General features: G+C 40.0%; 1 protein-coding gene across 7 annotated transcripts in view; it reads right to left on the reverse strand.

The window, feature by feature from the left end:
* The window catches only part of LOC143132817 (C-terminal-binding protein 2), a 99,515-nt gene that overhangs the window by 37,796 nt on the left and 35,724 nt on the right, over positions 1-25,995 (reverse strand). For all 7 annotated transcript variants that reach the window (XM_076292621.1, XM_076292622.1, XM_076292623.1 and 4 more), the window contains one exon: positions 4,830-4,984. In XM_076292621.1, the coding sequence (XP_076148736.1) occupies positions 4,830-4,984 (155 nt within the window). The remainder of the gene's footprint in view (positions 1-4,829; positions 4,985-25,995) is intronic.

Consider the following 25,995-nt stretch of genomic DNA (forward strand, 5'->3'; position numbering starts at 1 on the left):
ATAACTTAAGGACTTTGTTAGTACCACCACCACAAGTCGAATCACGACTGAGTGAATGAGAGAGATGACTGATCCTAAGAACTTCTGGCAGTCAGATACATAGCTTGGACTTGGAGTCTGTAGCATGACCACTGTAGTCTGCATTCTAGTCTGAGTGAATCAGGTACATTTCCTGTACAGCTCAAAAAAGCCTTTCCAGACCCAATCTCAATTGACGAATCCCAAGCCCCGCCTCCCATTGTCAGTCCCATAATTACTGTTGCTACGTCAGACAAGTTTGGCCGGGAAAGTGTGAGAGAATGTGTTCAACATGGGGACACCAGTGCCATTTAGCCGAGTACAACGACTTTCTCCTTAATCGGACACAACAGGTCAGGTTTAATTCAGTTACCTCTTCTCCTATGACCATAAACACAGAGGCCCACATGGCTGTGTGCAGTCCATACTACACTCTACACCAATCAGTGTAGAGCCCTTGCCCCCAAACACACCTATTTTAAGTATGCGGATGACACTGCCCTTGTGTTGTACCTAAAACCTGGAAATACATCACTGGATGACTTTGAGGAAGAAGTAGGAAGCTTTATTAAAGAACATATTAACAACAAAAACATTATTTAACAATTGTTTAGTTAAGGCATAACTTGGATGATTATAACAACGCATAACTATCCAAATTTTTTGTATCAGCAAATCCCTGAACTGTCCATGTTTGTAACAGGCCAGCAGTAGGCTATAGCCGATTGTTTTCTGTGCTACCAGTTAGCCATGAGTATCTGTCATACTATGTAACATTCAGTAGCCTACACTAGCCTTACCATCTTTTTTTGGAATATGAATTTTTGGAACTGGTCTTCCTGCTGCTTTGATCCTAACCTTCACACTGTATTTGAATGTATAAAAGATGGACAAATTTGTCCTCTGATTCTCTGTACTCTTTATTTCACAAGCAATAAAACAAGCTTTCTGTTCAACACAAGATTCTTCGCTGTATGACCGCAGAAAATTTTCTTGCAGGTAGCTGCTCATTGGTTCACCGTTGCTGCTAAATTCCAGAGGCTCTGGCTAGACCCGCCCACTCAAACGGAGGAGCTTCCTCTATTGCCCATTGAAAACGACGGGACTGACGAGCTGCTGGGGTCTGAGGCGTTTATAATGGACTTCAATGAGGGGCTTGAGGAGGAAGCTCCTCCATACAGTAATTTTCAAATGCGATGGGGGCTGCTGTTGACATTTTGACCTAGGGGAACGATTTTGTTCATTCAAAAAGTGTTCAAATGGTAATATTAACTCATTGAATGCCAAGCTGTTTTCGGAAGCTTTGTCAGGGCCAGCAATCTAGACCATTGTTGATGATTTTTGTACAGCCACAGCATATTCTGTGTTATAGCTATGAACACATACAATGGCTTGTTTAAAAGGTGAGACTTTAAGCTCTCAGTGGGTGCAAACCGTGTATTTCTACATGCCTCTGTTCCTAAGAAATCCCAAGCTAAACAGTGGCTAGTTTTCGTCAAAATGGCTGTTTTTTTCATGAAATGTGAAGTGTTGCCTGTAAACTTTCCGGGAAGTGATCAGCGAGACCTGGCGAGACTGCCACCTAGTGATAGACCCACGAAAATGGCCTGGTTTTGAGCTGACGTGCAGGCGTCACTGATTCGACCCAAAGCGGCAACCGAGTTATGATAAAATGTCCAGATAAAATGTCCATGAGTTTTCGATCGTTATATATTTCATTTCCATTCATCACAGAGTTCCCAAAATCACATATAAGGTGTGTTAGAGTGTCTAGTTTCGTAATTTAAAAAAAAAAGCTAAAAACTTAATATTACGTTTTTGGCACTCAATGACTTAACAGCAATTTATCATATTAGTAATTCACTTCATATATTTTTTTTTTCTCTGAAATTTTAGGGAGGGTGTTCCTCCCTTTCCTCCTTTCCTCAATAAAGGAGCCTACTTCTGATCGATATATATATATATATATGTGTGCGCATGTGAAGTATTAATTTTTGTTCACTATTGGCCAATCAGAAATATAGTATTTTCCTTTTTTTCCCCCCTACTTTACTGTTTAATTCGGGGTACATTTCCCGTCTCCATGATAAAGATTTAGTTATTATCAAAAAATAAATCTTTATGGAATTAATTTTGAACAATTATGCTAATAAAACAACCTTTCACCAATAACAATGCTTTATATTTATTTTAGATCCAATTTATCCACAAAATATTAACTAAATTACTTCTACACCCCATATTTTGGACTGTCTCCGACTACAGATTTATGCATTCAACTTGACCAAACATAATGTTATTAAGTCTAACAATCTACATTTTTTGTTTTAAAAAAACCTCATTTTTGACCATCTCAAAGTTCTTGTCAATTCTTTTATAAAACTGCTTAAAATCCAAAGACTTTGAATATAAAGCATGACAACAGAGAGATGTCAATTCCTCTGAGAGGAAACTTTGGAAAGGCAGTGAGATGTTAAGCATCTTCTCTCATTAATTTGAACAAAATGTTGAGGATACACCAACAGTAGATTAATTATTCGTCAAATCTGTTATTGCGTTATTGGAGTGAAACTCTCGCTCAATTTGTAAAAAAAACAATAATATGATTAAAATCCATTAAATTCTGGTTTTATACATGTCATGCGGTAGTTAGTTTGAGGTTAGGATGTGGAGCTAAGCCACAAAATGATGGGAAATGTCAACTTTATTATCGTCAATTCTGTTAATTCTGTGTTAATTCTGCATAGATTATTGAGAACAGAGCTGACAATGATGTGTTATCAACTCTGTTCAATAGCATTTAATGAGAGCGTCAACTCTGTTTAAGATTTTGCTGTTAAAATTATGACTAAATATGTATTTTTGTTTCAAATGTATATCAGGATACATGTAGGATTTCTTTTTAAAAATGATATATGCTAAAGCTATCTTTTTTTTTAGAAAATATGCACCTCTTGGAAACTTGCCAGTGGAATGTGTTTTTGTTTTTTTAATTTCAGGACAAAAAGTAGCAATCTTATCAAATTTAACCACATGAATTCCAATACAAATTTCAAGTTTTTGCCTGAAATTGCACTGTGCCTATTTACGAGGGCATTGATCCGACCTCTTTTGGGGCCTACCATCAAATGTTTGACCTCTATAGAAAGCTAAGAACCTGTAGTTTTCGTAGGAACAGTCAAAATAACTGATGTACTGACAAAGAGTTACAGAGGCTAGAATATAGTTTTTTCTTTCTGCCGGATTACAAGCATCTCTGAACTGACCACATTTCAGCCCTTGATATCACTTAGAAACACAACTGAGCCCTAGCACCAGGTCTTGTGAAGCTGTGTGCAAAAGTAGATCAATACAGAATGAAAATATGAGTGTTTTAGACCATTATTTGCCAAGGTATGCTCATGCGTTTTGTAAAATGCCTATGGAAACTCCCTATAGGCCTTTTGGTTATCCGAAATGCATACTGACAATCACTGCACATGAACCCCTTTGTGTAGAAGCATAATCCTGGTCTCAAATGAAAGGTAACACTTTGAGGTTTCTTGTGGACTATTTAGATTGTATGTCAGGTGTTCTGATATAGACTGACTACACAAAATATGGAATAATTACAAAAAAGTATCTATTTTTGCATTTACTTTGTTGGTTCAATGGGTGTGTAACTGTGTATAAGATAGACTATACATCTGTACAACTAATATTGGATAATACAACATGAAGATTCAATTTCTATGGATTCTTGTGAATATTTCAGTACCCCAATATGTTGCATCTACTTATTGCGCTGCAGCTACACTAGAGGTCAGGGTAGCACCAAAAGCGGAGGAGGGGTGCATTTTGGATCAAATTTAATTGAGACATAATAAGATTAATCTGAGAATATAAAGCACTATACAGACAGTACATGACAGTCATTTTTGGATTCCCAAGAGTCAAAGCTTTCAAATGGTGTACAACATTACTATGCTACATAGCAATATGGTGCATACAATAGATTTAGAATGTTGGGGGGAGGTGGGGGAGGGGGATAACCGTCCCGCCAGTGGGACACTGAAGATTAACTGAAGATTAAAGTTGCTTCAGTGACTAGACAAAAGTTCTCTTAGGGAAGGCATAATTTAAAAATGTATCACATTTGCTAATTATATGTAATTTACCGAGTTTGTCTCTAACAGAGTTGACATATTTTTCTGTTATTACATAATAATTTCTTCTTCTAAATATGTGAAGTCTTACAGGTTTAACCTCAGCCACTCGTCATGTCAACTTTGAAGTGTGTTCTATGACATGTTCTATAAAAAAGTATAATGATAAAAACTCATTACATTTTTTTGGTTTCTCTCTACACTTGAAATGTATTCTGAACCTACTGAACACTGAACCTTTTTTTCTTTTCATACACAGGTGTTTCAAAGTGTGGTCATTAAAAAAATGCCAATGGGAATTTGTAGTTTGTATTCAACATCATATATAATTAAATCACTGAAATATGGAAACTATACAGTATGTGATACTGGCTAGTAAAAAAAATATATACATACTGGTCCAGTAGATTCATCTACAAGCAACCTTGGTAAGTCAAAAACTTAAATGTGGACCCTGCCTTAAGATTGATATCAACACTACCATCGTTGGTAAGTTTAAGGGCAGTAAAAAAGGACAATTTGTATAAAATAGCATTACAACTTCAAATGTGTTTCTGTTTTCTTTGTACATACTTTCTTTTGTCCACTTTTCAGTCACTGCAAGACTATGCAAGAGGATCCTATGGTGGCAAAACCACAAATGTTTTTTATGAGGACTTCACCCACCTTTTCATGAATTTCTTGGGTAGACTGGGCATCACAGAACGCCACCGTGGCCACATCCTTCAAGACAGGCATTTCAACAGTACAATCCCGCCCATCTAACAGGGCTACTAGCGGGCGTGGGTGCATCGGTCCATTCAGGATTGGGGGACGAATGCCTGCAGAGATCACATGAGATTTAGAATTCATCTTACGGTGTTTTCACACTTGGTCCCTTTCAGCCTTCTTAACAAACTCAGATCGATGACTGTGCATATGTGAATATGGCAACCAAACTCAGACCCCTCTACGTCCCAAGGTAGTCTTAATTCGGTTTGCTTTAGTCTCGGCACGGAGCGGACTAGTGCTAGTGTTTGGTGCCAATCTTAGATAGAGAAAGAAAGGCAAAAAAGCATGCAAAGAAAGGCAAAAAATAAAAAGGTTAATCGAAGTAGTAAGATCCAGTTGAATGAGGGAGACAGAGAAAATGTTCCTTTAAGTTGCTGCACAAACCACAGGCGTTTAAAGAAGACAAAAACATTAGGCCTACTTCTTGCCATTGAAAGGCGTTGACTGGAGAGGCACAGAGAAAGGGAATTTACTGCTTAGTTGAGCTGCATCTGCCAGTGTACATAGCCGCATTAGTTTAATTAGCCAACGATGATGTGACAAAGAGCCTTTTTTAGCCAATTACTTTACAAATAATATAAAAACACATGTGTTGACAGGGAAACAACTAGGCTGTGAACAGAATTGAGTTGGAGACTACATCGCTAGTTCTGCATGTTTTCAACCAGCCCATGTGACCAGTCTATGGGTGTGACCTCACTCCCAGAATTTAGTAATTGTGTCTGCCATCTTTCTTTTAAAGGTGCTCTAAGCAATGCTGGGTAACATCACTTCTGATAACTTTCAAACAAAACAGAGAGCTAGCTCGCTACTTCCTCCCCCTCCCTCCCGTGCTGCTCCCGTGCAATTGAAACTCTCCTAAACGCGCATCTCGTCTGTGATTTGCTGGAACAGTTTGTTATGTTTTTATGAGCTAGGTTTGCCCAGGTTGTTTTTGTTGCCATTTTTGGAGCCTGGGCTGTCCACAGAGATCGCATTTTTTTACAGTGTATTCAGGACACAGACAGCTAGCGGTTGGTTAGGTGATGTTTGCAGTAAGTGGCATAAAATGCTTTAGCCTAAAAAAAAAAATGTGTGGCATCGCTTAGAGCACCTTTAAGCTAAGCTAACAGGCTAGGCTCTTGCTCTGCGGAGAAAGCTGATAAGTAGAGATGCACCGATAGATCAGCTGGTGACCGGAATTGGCCGAGTTTCACGTGATCGGCCATGACCGACGACCGGCCGGTCAGTCTGAGACATACCGATTTTATGCCGGTCAAATGCACTCATGCGCCGCAATTGTAACAACACCCAGCTGAGTTTGCAAAGTTTGAAGCAGCTAGCAATCAGGCCAACACTCTGGACTACTGGATGTAGGGCTACAAAGAAAGTGCCAATAGGCTACTGAGTTTTTCTATGCAGCGAACGCTGTGCTTTGCATATTGCGTGGAATTTACTAAGCGGTCACTTCATTAGGCTACGTAAACATCGCTCATCACCACCCGTCCCTGCCGCTTATTGCGTGGCCACAGCTGAACCACAATCGCAGCTGAACGGAGATAACAGACTGCGGCTATTAAAAATAATCGAAGTTTAGCGATCATAGGCTACATGATAATAAGATGTCAACAAGCAGCAACATACAGTAGCCTTAGTAGTTTTACTCCACTTATATAAAAAAAAATATATAGCTGCAAGCAGCAATGAGGGGGCCAAGCAGTTAAGCAGGAGTTGGGATTGGATTGGACTGAACTGGATTCGAAGCTCACCAAATTTATTGTGTGTCCTCAAGATGTACTCCTAAGTCCACATACCAAGTTTGGTTTACATCGGTGAAAGTGTTGATAATTATAGCACCCCTAGTGGTGAAAGCACACCAAATTAATTGTGCATCCTCAGGATATAGTCCAAAGTCCACATACCAAGTTTGGTTGCGATAGGTGAAAGTGTTGCTAATCATAGAGCCCCTAGTGGTCAAATGTCACCAAATTTATTGTGGGTCCTTAGGATGTGTTTACGACTCAACGTACCAAGTTTGGTGTCAATGCGAAAAAGTCTTCCTAATTATAGCGCCCCTAGTGGTCGAAGGACACCAAATGTATTGTGTGTTCTCAGGATGGGATCCCAAGTCCATATACCAAGTTTGGTTTCTATATGTGAAAGCATTGCTGAGATATGACCCACTTCCTGTGATTATAGCGCCACACAGTGGTCAAAATGTACCAAATTTCTTGAGCCTCCTCCTTATTGGGTCCTGAGCACATGTGGTAAGTTTAGTCTTGATAAGAGAAAACCTTGCTGAGATATCACTTCACTTCCTGTTTGGTGGCTTTGCCAACAATTATAATTGGCTGTTTCAGGCGAACGGTTTTAGATTTGAAGACGAAAAGGGATAACTTTTATGAGGCTTGGTCTAAAAATCATCTGCACCAAGTTTCGTGAAAATCAGACAAACTTTGTGACCTGTGAAAACGTTTAGGTGTTTTTGATTAAATCCAATATGGCGGCCTAATCAATTACGATGACATCACAATTTGGCTTGGGTCAGCCTATGGACCTCCAACAGCATTAACAGACCCCACTAGTAGATTTTAATTGCAAACACAACAGCAGCTACAAGCCAAAACGCATTTTTCCTAATTGCAGCGCACCCTAGAGGTCAAAGGTCACCACCGTTTTTGAACATCCTCCTGATGGGGTCCTGAGTCCACGTACTAAGTTTGGTTATGACAGATGAAAGGGTTGCTGAGATATGAGCTCACTTCCTGTTTGGCGGCTTCGCCGCATATTTCGTTTGGCTGTTACGGGAAAGCGGTTTTAGTTCCGAAGACGAAAAGGAATAACTTTTGTGCGGCTTGGTCTGAAGAGCATGTGTGTCAAGTTTGGTGATGATCGGACAAAATTTGTGACCTGTGAAGTTTTAGTTTCACTTTCACAAAAATCCAATATGGCGGAAAATCCATCATGGCGGAAAATGACGTCATAGGGTGCGTTGAACTCGGCTTGGTCCAAGGATTCCAACGATACCTGATTTTTGACAATCGGGTCAACAGGTCAGAAGTTACGTGCGTGAACGCAAGTCCAACTTTGGCCTGTTGGTGGCGCTAGATCGCTTAAGTTGCCGACATGAAACTGGGTGACATTAATCATGGGACTCAGCCTAATTAGTGTGCCAAATTTCACAACTTTTCATCAGACGGTTCTATGGGCTGCCATAGACTTCAATGGCAGAGGAATAATAAGAAACAGTAGAAACACAATGGGTGCCTTCTCAGCTTCGCTGCTTGGCCCCCAATAATAATAAGAAATCAAAGAATCACTAAGGGTTGCCTCGCAGCTTCGCTGCTTGGCCCCCAAATATAGCTGCAAGCAGCAATGAGGGGGCCAAGCAGTCAGTTTAGCAGTCCAAATTTGCCATGTAACTCAATGCGGTTGCATCAGGTATATAGCATTAAGCAGTCACAGCAAGTTCCATGCCAAACCCAAGATTGGCTTAGTTACAAGGTCATTTCCTGTTTGGCGGCTTCGCCACCAATTTCGATTGGCTTTTATGGGTGAATGCTTTTGTCAATCGTTCCAGAAAATTAAACACTGATAAGGCCTGGTCTGAAGATGGTGTGTGCCAATTTTGGTGAAAATCAGATGAAATTTGTGACCTGTGAAAACTTTTTAGTGTTTTTGATTAAATCCAATATGGCGGCCGAATCAATTATGTTGACATCACAAGTTGGCCTGGGTAAGCCTGAGGACATCCAAAAGTACTACCACACACCACTAGTATGGTTTAATTCCAAACACATCAACAGCTACAGGCCAAAATGCATTTTCGCTAATTACAGCGCCCCCTAGAGGTCAAAGGTCACCAGATTTTTTGAGTGCCCTACAGAAGGGGTTATAAGTCCATGTAGTAAGTTTGGTTATGACAGATGAAAGGGTTGCTGAGATATGAGCTTACTTCCTGTTTGGCGGCTTCGCCGCATATTTCGTTTGGCTGTTACGGGAAAACGGTTTTAGTTCCGAAGATGAAAATCGTAAACTTTTGTGCGGCTTGGTCTGAAGATGTTATGTGCTAAGTTTCGTGAAAATCGGACAAACTATGTGAGGCGTGAAACTTTTTAAAGGTTTTTGACAAAATCCAAAATGGCGGAAAATCCATCATGGTGGAAAATGACGTCATAGGGTGCGTTGAACTCGGCTTGGTCCAAGGATTGCAACGATACCTCATTTTTGACAATCGGGCATAGGGGTCAAAAGTTACGTGCGTGAACGCACATCCAACTTTGGCCTGTTGGTGGCGCTAGAGCGCTTGAGGTGCCAACATGAAACTTGGTGAAATGAATCATGGGACTGTCCCTAATCTGTGTGTTAAATTTCACAACTTTTCACCAGACGGTTCTATGGGCTGCCATAGACTCCAATGGCGGAATAATAATAATAATAAGAAAACTAACAAACACAATGGGGCTTCGCAGCTTCGCTGCTTGGCCCCCAAAAACGTAGAAACACAATGGGTGCCTTCGCAGCTTCGCTGCTTGGCCCCCAAATACTCAAACTATTTACTGCACGTAGACTAGGGCTATGCCTAAAATATCCTAGTCTAGCAGATTGAGAAGTGGATGTCGTGAAAGTGAACAAACGATATCCTATTAGAAAGGCAAACAAACGTTAAAGTTGCTTTTGACATAGTAGCCTACAATGAAGAAAACTGATACTCTGAATACTGAATCAGCTGTCTCTGAAAGTTTCTATAGCCTAATTGATTCATTTAACCGGAATTTGGATTTCAGTTTTTCACCGCAAAATAGATGTGCGCTGTTTTCATATAGGCTATGGTGGAGCACCTATCGCTATTAGCACTTCTCCTCCCCTATCTTTGCGTGTTAGCCTACTACCACTTTTCCCTCGCCCTCCCATAAATTCATCAATGCATATAAAAATATGTTCCATGGTAGCATGTTCAAATGTATCATGAAAATTGTTCTTATATCTTTAGTTGGATATTGGATGTGAGAAGAAGAAAAAAAATGGGTGTTCCATAACAGTGCATTTATATTAGTAGTGTGTGAAATGAATGTCCCACACTGGGAAGCATTATAGTTTGATACTGCAGCTTAAGTTAGACTTGAAGAAGAATCTGTCTGCTCACTGGTTCCATTTTTGCCCATTTCATTATTGATAAGTTGATTGCATTTCTATATCAACATGTTCTTTTAAAGGTCTCATTCACTGAGAAACCGTTTAATACTTGTTACTTTCTAAATACTATAGCTCACTCCAAGTTGCATATGCATGCTACACGTGAAAATGATCTTCTACCCCCATTGCCCGCATTAGCCAATGAAAGAAAATACACGGAAAAACAAGCGAATCAGAAAGAGCCCTTCCCAATGACGCCGAAGGGAAACTGATTATTCATGGCCTCGCCCACCTTGGCTTGTGACCGCCTACAGGAAGACTGGAAGATTTTGCGGCTAGGGGATTGTCTCTCTGCAGCTAGTAGGAGCTAACAGCAAGTTGCTAACATGGCGGAAAAAAATCGTGCCTGTGTTATTTGTGGCAATAACACATCAATGTTGCATGTCTTGCCTTAGAAACAAGTTGAAGAAGAAATGGTTCGGATTTATCGTTGGAACACCACCACCGAAGTAGTGCAACATTAGTTCTGTGTTCCAATCATTTCGACCACACTCACTGCCTACAGTTAGAAAGTGGTTTTGCATCGTTCTGAAAACCTGGTTCTGTACCGTCATGACGATCGACCACCAGCTCACAGGCTGTAAGTACAAACTTTTCCACCTAACGTCTGTTACAAAATAGCATGTTCATATTCTTCACGTTAGCATGCATTAAAAAGGGTACAAGCTAGGCTTAGGCTAGCCTATATTACAGGAAGCTACACCAGGCACGTAACTGAAGTGTTCTGTTCTGCTCAACTAAGTACGGGTATTGTTCTAGTCTAAACAGGGAAAATCAAAAACACAATACCCGAGCACTATTAGGCTAAGTTGCTATCACTAGAGCTCAGGTATTTACACTTCAGTCTAATTCAGTCTTCTTGCCATTATTACATTGACCTTTGTAGGCCTACAATGATGTTTTGTTTGATTACTTGCTGTTTACTTAGTGTTTTGTATGTCTTCCAGAGTACATCCTCATGTCGGGCTACACAGCTTTCTAGCCTACATTAGGTCATCACGTTAGAAGCAAAGGTTTGTGATCTAACTTTTATTGTTGTTAGGCGATATTCAATAAATCAATTAATCGCATGATAATTAAAATTAGCTCGATAATTTTTCTGGCCGCGATAAATGCCATTTGCATGCTTGTTTGTTTTCCTCGTCTCTCTCTCCCTCTCTCGGGTCTTTAGAGTAACGATGAGTGAACCCTCATGTCAGTCACTTGTCAGTCGCATGGTGTGTGGGGAGGCGGGACTACTGGCGTAGCCTACCACAGAGTGCAGCTAAAGGGCCGCGTGAGAAGTATACCGGTAGGCATTAGGCAGAGAGAAAGCTAGTTGCGAGTTCCAGTAGGCTACGCCTAATAAAGACAAAAAAGATGGAATTGGTTTCTAAGCCAAACGCGACAGCTGCAGTGTGGGAGCATTTCGGATTTAAACCGAATGCCCGTGGTGAACCACTGAACGTGTGCGAGTCAGTGTGTCGCATTTGTTGGAAAACAGTCGCAATTAAAAGCGGCAACACAACAAACATGCATATGCATCTAAAACACAATCATCCGCTGCAGTTTTCCCAGTTGGGGAAAAAAACAACAACAAGTGGGCCGTCTTCCTCTTCCCGACAGAGCAGTCACTAGGGCGTTTAGTTGACAAACGAAGTACAAACAGGACAGTGCGAAATGGATTACACACAGACAGTATAGTTCGCTTCATTGCTAAAGAAATGCTTAAAGAAAATTCTCAGAACGACAATATTATCGCTTATCGCAATAATTTCTGAGACAATTTATCGTCCAGCAAAATTTGTTATCGTGACAGGCCTAATTGTTGTGCTAGTTAGTTTCTATAAGTCTTTTTCTATTAGGCTAATACAGGTTCTTATGTGCTCGTCAATGTTTGGGAAAGTCAATTCATGGGTTTCATCAGGTCACTTTCCACAGGTGTATAAAATCAAGTACTTCGATTATGAATGCAGACTGCATGGTGCTTGATTAATACACCTGTGTAAATGGACCTGATGAAACCCATGAATTGCATAACAGATATAATTGATATTACTGAATGTCTTCTTGTGGGTGTGCTACTTAGTACATCATACACCTTTCCACAGTCACTAAAATATTTTTGTTTTGTGTGAGAGTGAATGTCCTGTGTACTATTAGTATCTTGTAACTTGACAGTAATACACATTTATTTACTTTAGGTACCCAAACAGAATACTTTATGAAAAGTATGAGATTTGATACAAGCAGTTCAGATACACCATGGGCATGGGGGCCTGCTACCTCTACTCCCATCAAGCCTGTTCATCCAAGGCCAGCTAGAAGACCTCGGGTTGATCAAGAGGAGGAGGAGGATGAAAGTGACATCTCCACAATAACACCTGATGGCTCCATCTATGGCCCAGCGCAATCAATGAGCAATGTAACAGAATCATCACAGCCAACGAATGTGTTTTGTGTGTTGTCCCTTCGGATACCCAGGACAACACAAGCCGAAACAACAACTCAGACCTTTTCCCCTAAATAATCCCAGCACCATCTTACAAAGGATCCACTTAAACAATAATAATTTAAACAAAATAATAAATCACGGACCACCTAGCAAAAAAAAAAAACAGTAGACCTACTTCAACAGTATATTACACAATAGGCCTTCTCACTGAACCACCTTGCTTATTGTCTTTGCACCTTGCTTATGGTGTCAGAGGATTACTATGATTTAAACTGGCATATTGTAGGTTACATCAGTGTTGCAGAACTGTTTGGATTTACATACAAGTTGGCTCAATATTGCAAACAACTCATCTATTATATTTTACCACATCTACTTGTGGAACACTTGAGAGAGCTTGTGGACCACACTTTAAGTACCACTGCTGTATGTAAATATAATAAAGCTATTTATTGAAAATTGACCTGTTTTGTATATTCGTTTTAGGAGTTGCATCAGTTTTTGTCCCTTTTAGGCTAAAGGTTTATCTTACCTTTCATATCTTCTGTCTCACAGGGGGCCATAGTTGAATGTTTAGTGCATTTTGAAGGGAGTATATTATGCTAAGGCAGACTGGTTCTAATCCTGGGTACAGGGTCATACAGACAACAGGGACTGGTGTTGCCCATTTTTCTAACCACGTGAGCAATCCCCTTATGAAAAAGTAGTATAGGAATCTTATAGTATTTTGGGACAAAATATTATAGTAATCTTATAGGAATACGTATTTTGGAACATACTGTAGAAGTACTAATAACTCTATAATATCCTATAACTGCTATAGTTTTTCTATAGTAGTCTTATACTATAAGATTCCTATAGTACTTTTTCCTAAGGGTCATACGTGACAGAAAACAACTTGAGTAGGCTAACCTCTGCCAATGTAGGCTATCAAAGCCATAGTTCTCATTACTGGAGAAGTCTTGCAGCACACCATTCTCTGCTTCTGTAGGCATTCTGGTGCAATTCCAGCGAAATATAGTAGGTACGTGTGTTTGCATTTAGATCTATATATATATTGGGCTATGACCAAGTGGTCTTTCAATGATAGTATCATGGAATTCAAACCGCAGGCTAGGTCAGTGGCTGAACTGCATTTAGGGTGCTTATAACCTGTGTTGTGAAGTAAAATATCTACTAGGAAGATTAATCAATCAAAAGTCTTTGCAAAGAAATAGGTCTTTATTTTAAAACTTTTCCGACTGTTTATTACTTGAATGCAAGATGACGATTGCCACAAACATTTACCTCTTTTAGGAGAAATTTTAAGCCGACATGCAATTGTTACCATTCTATTAAACCAACGTTCACCGACAAACAATCAGGAAGCGGTTCTTCTTCCTACTCGGATACTAGGATCAAACACATGAAGTTGTATCTCCGAAGACATTTTGTGCAACAGTTTTGACTCGAGTTTTAGCCAGGTTTTAGCACTGTAAAGTTGAAAATGGAGCATAGCACAGGCAGAATCGGATGAGGACGCACTGGAGGGAGCGTCAAAGTACTGTTAGCCAATCAGAGGCGAGGTCATTAACATGTCATGAATATTCATGAGCAAGAGGCAAATCCTGTCGTTCATCCCCTCCCACCTTCCCCACCAAACTAGAACAGCATGAAATAGACGCAGGAGAGCATTTTTTTCACCAAAACCGGCTCACAGGGCATTTATTAATACTAGAGACCATGGCAAAATTAATGAAAAAACTATGAGATGAGACCTTTAAAGAAAAGCTAGAAAATAACTATTTGTGTGTGTGCTGTAAAATGGTTAGAAAAAATGAAATCGGAATCGGCTGGTAAAACTCTATGAAAAATCGGAAATCGGAATCGACCCTAAAAATTGAAATCGGTGCATCTCTACTGATAAGTAACGTAAGTAAGATATGGTGCACGAATCCAATTCTCATTGCCTTTACGAGCCCCAATACAGCGAGGAACAGGAGTCCTGCATAGGGATCGACCGATATATCGGCCGGCCGATATTTGCGTTTTTTACGTGTATCGGCATTAGCCGATAAGCGGCTGCGTTCGCCGATAGTTTTTCCCCGCATTATTTACATACAGGCATCCACAGGCAGCTCTGTGTTGCTGGAGACGCTGCAATTCACGTGCAGACTGCCCCTCCCCCACTAGCAGAGTGCTGAAAGCCTGCTCTTCAAGACAGTAAACTTTAAACTTTCAAAGCATCTTTTAACTGTTTGACTTAGCTGAAATATTGCCATACACTTTGAAAGTGGAAGCAAGTTTGCAAGAAAATGGAAAACGCTAATGATAGATAGATATATACTTTATTTAATGCTGAATGCCTCATCTATAAATCTGCTCGCCATTGTATTTAGGGAGCTGCAAATAGCTAAGCTGTAGGCTATCCGTATGCATGCGGTAGCGGCCTAGCTGTTACGAACACTGGTCAATCATTAGTCCATGAGCCACAGGGGGTCGTCACTACCACTTGGGGGGGCAAATTCTCACTATATTTTTCTGAAAGCTACATATCTCTGGAGTATAAAATGGTATGATAGCAAGTTGGATCTTGTAGCTTTGTGGCCTATTGGCTTTTTTTGTTAAAACACTCATAAGAGCCCAGAAAATAATTCAAATCTTATTATTACTGATGCATATGTGGTGTTTGATGTTGGCATACATATTTTGACTCATTATGTGATTTTGCTCTTCATTTTGGTTGATAAAATTCAAGATTTATGTGCAAAAAAAAGTTAATTTGAGTTTTCAGAGCAACATGTTATGGCAATACCTGAATGCAGACCTTATTGATCATTACTGTTCTACCTTCCTTACTTTCAATTGCGAGTTGAAATTAATGTTAAAGGATGACATACATAGGTCTGCAGTACAAATGTTTTTTAAATTGTAGCTGAAACGGATCTTTAATCTATTCATTGAATTCATCGTCAGAACAGGAGCACAGAGGATGCCATCTCAATGGCACTTCACTCTGCCCTGTGCCACCTTGACAATAGCAACACCTATGTAAGAATGCTGTTCATTGACTTCAGCTCAGCGTTCAACACCATCATCCCCTCCAAACTGATCACCAAACTCAGTGAACTGGGCATCAATACCTCCCTCTGTAACTGGATTCTGGACTACTTGTATTGCATTCATTGTGTCTACACTTGAGATAATTAAGTTTGGTTTTTCTTTTATCACATACACATATATTGGTAGATGTTTTTTCTTTACCTTGACATGTTTCGACGTATACTTCCATCTTCATCAGAAGGTCACACGGTGGAGTAGTGTGACGTGTTTTTATCAGCTGATGTTGTTACGGAGGTTTGATCCACCTGTCCGTTTTTTGACAGGTGGACCACACCTCCTGCTGTCAGTCAGCCGCCCCCCAGGACGGCACTCCAGGTATGGGAGAGCATATATGCTCCCTCATCTCTGTTCATCGTCTTTGGGCTCCGCTTTCTTATTTCAATCGCCTCCTTTATCCAGCAGTGGTATAGGTTGTCCTCCTGCTTAATGACTGGCAAGCAGGAGGTGTGGTCCACCTGTCAAAAAACTGACAGGTGGATCAAACCTCCATAACAACATCAGCTGATAAAAACGCGTCACACTTCTCCACCGTGTGACCTTTTGATGAAGACGGAAGTATATGTCGAAACATGTCAAGGTAAAGAAAAAACATCTACCTACCAATATATGTTTATGTGAAAAAACAAACTTATGGATTCTGGACTTCCTAACCAACAGACCTCAGGTTAGATAATCGCACCTCCTCAACCATCAAACACCAGTGTACCACAGGGATGGGTGCTGAGCCCTCTCCTCTACTCCCTCTTCACCTACGACTGCACACCTGTACATGGCTCTAACACCATTGTCAAGTTTGCAGATGCCACTACGGTTATTGGTCTCATCAGCAATAACGATGAGACGGCCTACAGGGAGGAGGTCCAGCACCTAACATCGTGGTGCACTGACAGCAACCTGGCTCTCAACACCAAGAAGACCAAAGAGCTCATTGTGGACTTCAGAAAGTCTAAAGCTAGCACACACACACCCATTTTCATCAACAGGACTGAGGTGGAGCATGTCACCAGCTTCAAGTTTCTGGGTGTCCACATCTCTGAGGACCTCTCTTGGACCCCAACACCTCTACCCTGATCAAAAAGGCTCACCAGCGTCTCTTCTTTCTGAGGTCCATCTGTCTCCTCAGATCCTGGTGAACGTCTACCGCTGCAACATCGACAGCATCCTCACCAACTGTCACAGTTTGGTATGCCAACTGCTCTGCCCACGACCGGAAAGCACTGCAGAGGGTGGTGAAAACTGCCCAACACATCACCGGTTCCTCACTCCCCTCCATCGAGGCCATCCAGGGCAAGTGATGCTTGCGTAAGGCGCGCATCATCAAAGACTGTTCTCACCCCAACCACAGACTGTTCACCCCACTCCCCTCCGGGAGGCGTTACAGGTCTCTCCGCATCCGAACCAGCAGGTTCAGAGGAAGCTTCTTTCTTGCGGCTGTCACCCTACTGAACTCTAGCTCCAACAAACTAGGCCCCCATCACCCCCTGCCCCGCCCACGCCTGATGCCTCCTGTGCCTGTTGAGGTGTCCACGACCATGGCAGCCTTGACAGGGACAACAAGGAGGCGGACATCCCCTATCCCCCCCCCCACAACTGCACTACCCTATCCCACCCATCTATCCCATCCATCTATTTATTTACAAATATACATACTGTAATTGCACTTATACTGTACTGTAATTACACTTATACTTGTACTGTTACCACACTGCACATAGTTGTACATACTGTACATATCTGTCTATATGGTTCATACTAAATTATTCAGTTTTTTTGTAATATATTCTGTTAATACACTGCATATATCTATATTGTTCTTACTACTACTATAATGGTACCGCCACTACATTGCACATACCTGTACATGTTGTTCATACATTGTTCATATTACAGTACATAGCCATATTTATTCTGCTCTTATAAGGTAACTGCTAATACACTCCACATATTTATATTTTATTTATTCTACTCTAAACCACCTTCTGCAATACAACTGTATACTACTGTCTACACTGCACTATATTTCTTGTCCTGTCTATGCACCACCTGCCTATACTGTGTATATCACATTGTACTTTTCTGCTTTTTTGCACTTCTGGTTAGACGCAAACTGCATTTAGTTGTCTCTGTACTTGTTCTCTGCACAATGACAATAAAGTTAAACCTAATGTAATTTAATCTAAAAAATGATCTGCCTCTGCTTTGCCTCTTTACGGATCATGCTATGAATAGCAGCAGGAATGTCTGCATAAGTTGAGACATTGTTATTGACCTTCTGGACCAGAGACATTCCATCTATGATTGTTGCTGTATTATATTCATCTGGAAGATTATCTGATAGTGATGCAAGTTTCTGCAAATGCTTTGCAAGTGCAGCTTTAGAGGTTTTCCTTGGGTTCCCCTCAGGTGTCGCCAATGACCATGGTTAAGGTCCAAGAGGGTGACAAAAGACTTCTCTCATGTCCAGTCGTTAACATGATGGTCTTGCCATGTGCCTGTGTTTTCTTTTTTGATTCATGCTCGTAAATTTTGTTGTCTTTAATTTTTGCTTTGTCAATGTATCATGGAATTTGTGCTTAGGTGTATCTGACTCCAGCTTCTATGTCATGATCTTTGCCTGTAGTATGAGCCTGAATCAGATCATCCCTAACCTCTTGTGTTGCTTTGCCTGCTATATGCAAATTAACTCATGTTCCTCTGAAAATGGATTGATCCAATTTCAGTTTCTGTCTCATCAGATCTAACTGTGTAGAATTTTTAAAACTGTTGTATGTATGTGTATGTAGATCAAGTCTTGGAAAATAGTTATTATTTCTAACATCAGATGAAAGACAATTTTAAGTATAATAATAATAATAATAATAATAATAATTGTACATAATGATAACAATGTGTAAAGTATGAATATTTTCACCAACCAGTTCATCTACATCTCATTCCCACATTCTTACTAGTCAAAAGTACAACTGAATAACTGTACAACTGCATAATGTAGATCATTTTTAGCCTGACGAGCCAGACCCACATTAAAATATGTGACTATGACTATGACTATGTATTTCATGTGCCCTGGACATTATAAAATTATAATATTTATGTTAAGCTGGGTACATGTGGTGATGTGAACCATTTTCATATGGTATTCCTTGAATGTAAAGGTAATATGTGATTGGTAATGATGTTTTGATCTCTTGGAATATCTCTTATGGGTAGTTTCAATAAAATACTAATTTACTGAATTTGGGGGTGTTTCCGAATAGTACATTTACAAATAGTAAATAGCATAGCAATGCAGACCTATGTAATCATTTGTATTTCAAGTCTCTGCTGGGAGGTAGGAAGGTATAAATACATTGATTAATGAGGTAGTGGGCATTTCAATTAGTGCTCCAACACGTTGTGTCTCTGAAAACGTAGATTTGCTCATTATTACACATAAATCTTGAATTTTATCAACCAAAATTAAGGGTAAAATCACATAATGATTCAAAATATGTATGCCAACATCAAGCACCACATATGCATCAGTAATAATGAGGTTTGGATTATTTTCTGGGCTCTTATGAGTGGTTTAACAAAAAAAGATCCAACTTGCTATCATACCATTTTATACTCCAGAGATATGTAGCTTTCAGAAAAATATAGTGAGAATTTGCCCCCCCAAGTGGTAGTGACACGCCCCTTTTTGGGCCTGTGGCTCATGGACTACATATGATTAAGTATGCCGACGTTGTTCCGTGGTATTTGTGGGAGTTTTATTCAGCAACCACCTGGCTGAGTTTTGGACGCGTGTGGTGTGTCTCTCCCTCCCCCTCTCCCTTCGAGCTGGGCGGAGTTGCCATCGCAGTGATATCAGAGCTTTAATAATGAGACATGTTATACGTAGTTGAATATTAATTCGTGTTAACGTTTATCATGTACCAGACATAAGTGTACCGTGTATGCCTTACTTGTGTCTAGAGCCGTTTGCCAATGTTATCATTATCAATCCAGTTCAATGGTGGTTGAGTTTCGTCAGCTACCAAACAGAAGTTTGTGTGTGCGTCTGGTCTGTCTCACTTAGTGGGACACACGCATCACAGCGATATGAGAGTGCTGCGCTACCTGAAGGAGAGCTTTTAAAACTTTGAGAGATATGTTTTTATACCTTTTAACGTTAATGCCGTTTAGAACAGAAACATCTGACACCACGTTATTTTCCTCTGCTGATTTATGTTCTGTGGTTGACAAATCTGGCAGCTTTTTTTAGAAAAATATAGACATAAAAAAATTGAAACCATGCAGTCTTAAATTACAAATCAAGCACTTTATTTCAATAACTAATTTTCAGGCTTATTGTTTTCTTAAATTATTTAAATGTGTTGACAAAGGACATTTTGTAATGACCTGAATTATGTCTTATGATATGTCAGCAAGCAATGAATCACCAAGGCTGTGTTGTAAGATGTTGATGAAAGCCTTTTACCCTTGCACAGTTAACCATATGCAGTGCACCAATCCATAAGTTCAATAAATGTTCCTTTTTTAAATTGAGACTTATAACATTTGTTATCATCATTTGTGTAATTATGTGTCATTTGTATGATGTAAATTGAGGGAGCAAAAGCAGTATTGGCTCCAAATATCGGCTCAAGAAAATCGGCAGCCTGCATCGGTCATCGGCTAAAGCTAAAAAATCGGTATCGGTACTAAAAAATCCATATCGGTCCATCCCTAGTCCTGCAGCAAGACCTGCCTGTCAATTAGTAGGAAAGGCCAGGCCGACTTGAGCAGGGGCGGTGTCAGTGCTCTCGACGGTATGTGTGGAGCACTATAGCTTTGGAAGCTAAGCTAACAGGCTAGGCTCTTGCCCTGTGGAGAAATCTGATAAGTAAATATAGCTGCAAGCAGCAATGAGGGGGCCAAGCAGGCAGTTCAGCAGTCCAGAAGTCCAGATTTGCCATGCAACTCAATGCCGTGGCATCAGGCATATAGCATTAAGCAGTCACAGCAAGTTCCATGTCAAACAACCCAAGATTGGCTGAGTTACAAGGTCAAGTTTCACATCAAAACATAACTGATTTTGTGGGGCTGAACCAGGGCTGAGTGTCGCTGCCCCCTCCCCCAGCCAGCCCACCGCCGCAACCGCCCCTGCCCGTCCCACCCTGCCCCACCCTTGCACGCACGCATTAGAATTAACTGGATGGAACTCGCTGTCAACAGTTTCACATCAAAAATAAAATATCAATTGAGATATGATCATGCTTGCTGTGATTTCAATGCCCCAATAGAGGTCAAAGGTCACCAAATTATTTGTGCATCATCAGGATGAACCAGACGGTTCTATGGGCTGCCATTGACCTCCATTGCAGAATAATGCAGCAACTACAGGCCAAAATACATTTTTGCCAATTACAGAGCCCCCTAGAGGTCAAAGGTCACCAAATTTCTTGAGCGTCCTCCTGGTGGGTCCTGAGGACCATGTACTAAGTTTGGTTTTGATACATGAAAGCGTTGCTGAGATATGAGCTCACTTCCTGTTTGGCGGCTTCGCCGCAAATTTTGATTGGCTGTTACAGGCGAACGCTTCTGTCAATTGTTCCAGAAAAAAATACACTGATAAGTCATGGCCTGAAGGTGGTCTCTGCCAATTTTGGTGAGGATCAGCTGAAATTTGTGACTTGCGAATACTTTTTCATGTTTTTGATTAATAATAATAATAATAATAACTAGAAAAGCATTTCCTGAAGGAAATACAGTGCATGAAAATGCAAAAAATATTATGTAAAATATCATACAGAGTAAAAACAAACTATATTGGTTGCTAGGTAGATGAGGTTTAATATAGTTGGAGTGACTGAACAGTTAAATAGGTGGATAGTTTATATGGTTAAATGATTTGCTTGGTAGATAAGGTTTAATATAGTTGAAATGATTGAACGGTTAAATAGGTGGATAATACTTAACTTAGTTAACTTAGCTAATGTTTTCATTTTTAGTAGTTATGCTAACTAGCATGTTAGCAATGCTAACATGCTAACTATGTTAACCATGTGACTTAGCTAACTTAGCTAATCATTTTTAGCAGTTTTGTTAAAAATGCTAACTAGCATGTTAGCATGCTAACTATGTTAACCATGTGACTTAGCTAACTTAGCTAATCATTTTTAGCAGTTTTGCAAAAAATGCTAACTAGCATGCTAACATGCTAGCATGTTAACTATGCTAACCATGTGACTTAGCTAACTTAGCTAATCATTTTTAGCAGTTTTGCAAAAAATGCTAACTAGCATGCTAACATGTTAGCATGCTAACTATGCTAACCATGTGACTTAGCTAACTTAGCTAATCATTTTTAGCAGTTTTGCTAAAAATGCTAACTAGCATGCTAACATGTTAGCATGCTAACTATGCTAACCATGTGACTTAGCTAACTTAGCTAATCATTTTTAGCAGTTTTGCTAAAAATGCTAATTAGCATGCTAACATGCTAGCGTGCTAGCATGCTAACATGCTAACTATGTTAACCATGCTAACTAGCTACAGTGGGTAGGAGTCATAGTTGATGACAAGTAACAGTTACAATGGCTGAACAGTTAAAAAGTTCAGTAGTTTAAAGGGTTAAATTGTTTAACAGTGAAATATTGTAGTGAGGACTTTTATTTTGAAACAGTTTTTGGCAGAGGAAGCAGTTGAACAGGATGTGTAGTCTTAATAGGGCCAGTTTGTATGCTTAAAGCCTGAAAGTGGCAGTTGATCCAGGTGGCCCGAACACCTGCCACAGGATTCTAATTGCTGTGATGTCATAAAGGGCAATGTTAAGTCAATGGGGAAATTTTGATAGTTTTTAATTAATAGTTTAAAAAGTATAAAAGTTACAAAGATGAAAAATACATAGCACTCTTATCCCAAGTAAGACCTACGTAACAAAGTTTGAATGAAGTTTCTACGTTAAACGGTTGAAGCTGCATTAAATGCGTTAGAAGAAGAAGAAGAATAAGAAGAAGCCTAGGAAGAACAGTACAGTGCATTTTCATGCACTGTAATAATAATAAGCTTTATTTGTATAGCACCTTTCATACACAGAATGCAGCTCAAAGTGCTTTACATTTGAAGCATGTAACAAAATAATAGTCAGTCAGTCATTATCAATCACATTTCTTCATTGCTGGGGCCGTTTATGATCCACTCAGCAACATATCAAAAATATAGAAAATGACATGTCATAAGACTGGCAGCCTTAACCCTCTTACCCCCCACAAGCACGCCATATGGCAACTGTGGCAAGGAAAAACTCCCATATTCCAGGAAGAAACCTTGAGCAGAACCTGACTTAATAGGGGGAGCCCATCTGCTTCTGGCTGGCTGCGCCCTCCAATAGCAGCAGATGTAGAATAATCTGAAAAAGTAGTCTACAGGATAAGACGAGTTAACTAAAAGCTTTCCTGTACAGGTATGTTTTCAGATCTTTTTTAAAAATATTTACTGAACTCGCCTGCTTGATGTACAGAGGCAGGGTGTTCCATAGTTTGGGGGCATAATGGATAAAAGCAGCTTCTCCACTTTGTTTGTGGAGCACTTTGGGTACGATTAAAAGATTAGAATTGGATGATCTAAGTTTCCTTTGTGGTTGATAAGATATTAAAAGCTCAGAGATATATGAAGGTGCTGTGCCATTCAGAGCTTTGTAAGTAATTAACATAACCTTAAAATCAATTCTATAGGAAATAGGGAGCCAGTGCAGTTCAGCCAACACAGGGGTGATGTGTTCTCTCTTCTTAGTCTTAGTTAAAAGTCTAGCCGCAGAGTTCTGTATGAGTGCCAATTTCTTTAGATGTTTTTTGGGAAGACCAGTGAAAAGTGCATTGCAGTAGTCTAACCTGCTAGTGATAAAGGCGTGAATTAGTTTTTCTGCATCTTGTTGAGTTAAAAAGGGCCGCACTTTGGCAATGTTTCTTAAGTGGAAATAGGCTGTTTGAGTAACTTTACTGATATGGGGCTTAAAACTTAACTCTGCATCTAAGATGACACCGAGGCTTGTTACTTTTGGTTTGACCTGGTGTGCCAAGTTCCCCAGATTACTAAGAACAATATCTCGCTTTAGTTTTGGTCCCACCAAAAGTACCTCTGTTTTGTCATCATTTAGTTTCAGAAAATTTTTGCTCATCCACTGATTAATGGAGGTTAGGCATGCAGTGAGGGAGCAAAGGCCATCTGGGTTAGTTGGCTCCACAGAAATATACAATTGGGTATCATCTGCGTAGCTATGGAAGTTTACATTATGCTGACTTATGACATTTCCCAATGGAAGCATATATAGGGAAAATAGCAGGGGACCAAGGCAGCTCCCCTGGGCCACACCAAAAGGCAAGTCATGTTTTTCAGATACATGATCTCCTAGACTGATATAAAAATCTCTGCCAGTAATGTAGGTTTGAAACCAGTTTAGAGCATTATCAGAGAGACCCACCCACTTCGCAAGGCGGTGAATTAGGATGCTATGATCAATGGTGTCAAATGCCGCACTCAAATCCAGAAGAATAAGGATTGAGACTTTGTTTGAGTCAGTAGCCAGTCTGAGATCATTGACTATTTTTACTAGAGCCGTTTCTGTGCTGTGATTTGATCTAAAACCTGATTGGAATTTTTCAAGGATACTGTTTTCGTTGAGGAAGGTATTTAACTGATTACAAACAACTTTTTCAAGTACTTTGCTCAGGAACGGTAGATTTGATATAGGCCTGTAGTTGCTCAGATTGGTATGGTCAAGATTTGACTTTTTAAGTAAAGGTTTCACAACAGCGGTTTTAAAAGCAGTTGGAAATATACCTGTTTCTAATGAGGTATTTATTACCTTGAGAATAAAGGGAGCTAAGCTATCATATAGTTTTTTGAGGAATCTAGTAGGGATTGGATCTAAAACACATGTTGAGGAGCCGGTTTGAGTTATAATTTTACCAAGCTCAGATTGAGTAATAGTGCTAAAGGACCTTAATTTTGGGGGGCTGTTTTTGGGTGTACTATCAAACATATTACTTGTATTACCAATAGCCTCCCTTATAGAAATTACTTTGTTTTCGAAGAAGTCTGCAAATTCTTCGCATCTTAGAGAGGATGCCTGACTGAGTGTATCAAAAGGTGTTTGATGCAATAGCCTATCAATGGTAGAGAACAACACCCTAGAGTTTCCACTGTTTTCAGCAATTACCTTAGAGAAGTGGTTCCTTCTCTCATTCCGAATAGCTCTATTATAATTTGCTATTTTTTCTTTTAGAATGGCACGGTGAACCTGTAACTTAGTTTTTCTCCATGTTCTCTCAGCTTTTCTACATGATCTTTTTAGATCATGGATATTTTCGTTCATCCAAGGTGTCAGTTTGCTACAGGGCCTTTTTTTAGTCTTTAAGGGTGCCACTCTGTCAAGCATAGCGCCTAATTCATGATTGAGAGCCTCTACCATTTGATCAATGGGATGATGTAAAATATCTAAATTTATGGAGTCTATAAGAGCTATGAACTGCTGTTCTGCTCTAATGTCCAAGAGTCGCGATTTGATTGCAATTTCGGGATGAATTTTTGGAGTATGTAGTACTATATTAAAAGATACACAATAATGATCAGACATATTTATATCATTTACTGATAAGTCTGTGACTTCTATCCCTCTAGAAATGACTAGATCGAGGGTGTTGCCAAGGTTGTGGGTGGGTCCTGTAACATGCTGCTTTAGCTCTAAACTGTCCAACACATTAAGGAACTTACTGGCTTTAGCATCAGTTGTCTTATTGACATGAATATTAAAGTCGCCATTTACAATTATCCGATCATAGCTAGTGATGATGAGCGACATAAGTTCAGAAAACTGGTCGAGAAAGCCAGCCCATAGTTTAGGAGGGCGGTATAAGGTTAATAGAAGTACAGCTGGGTCAGCCTTCAGAGTGAGGGCAATGTACTCAAAGGAAGCGAATTCACCAAAGTTGACTCTAGTGCAACTATATTTGTTTGAGAGAATGGAGGCAATTCCACCACCTCGTTTGCCTTGTCTAATTGAGTGGAAGAAATTATAATTTGGGGGACAAGTTTCAACAAGAACAGCTTCGCTGTCTGAAGTCAATCCAAATCTAAATCCAATATGGCAGCCAAATCAATTATGTTAATGTCATAAGTTGTCTTCTGTTGACCTAAGGACCTTCCACAGTATTGCCAGACACCACTAGTGCATTTTAATTCTAAGCACAACAGCAGCTACAGGCCAAAATGCATTTTCGCTAATTACAGCGCCCCCTAGAGGTCAAAGGTCACCAGATTTTTTGAGTGCCCTACAGATGGGGTTATAAGTCCATGTACTAAGTTTGGTTATGACAGATGAAAGGG

The sequence above is a fragment of the Alosa pseudoharengus genome, unplaced genomic scaffold (genome assembly GCF_046254945.1).
Source record: "Alosa pseudoharengus isolate Yale_2024_CS ecotype anadromous, Long Island Sound unplaced genomic scaffold, YU_APseudo_1.1 YU_APseudo_1.1_scf_19, whole genome shotgun sequence".
NCBI classification, from domain to species: Eukaryota; Metazoa; Chordata; class Actinopteri; order Clupeiformes; family Clupeidae; genus Alosa; species Alosa pseudoharengus.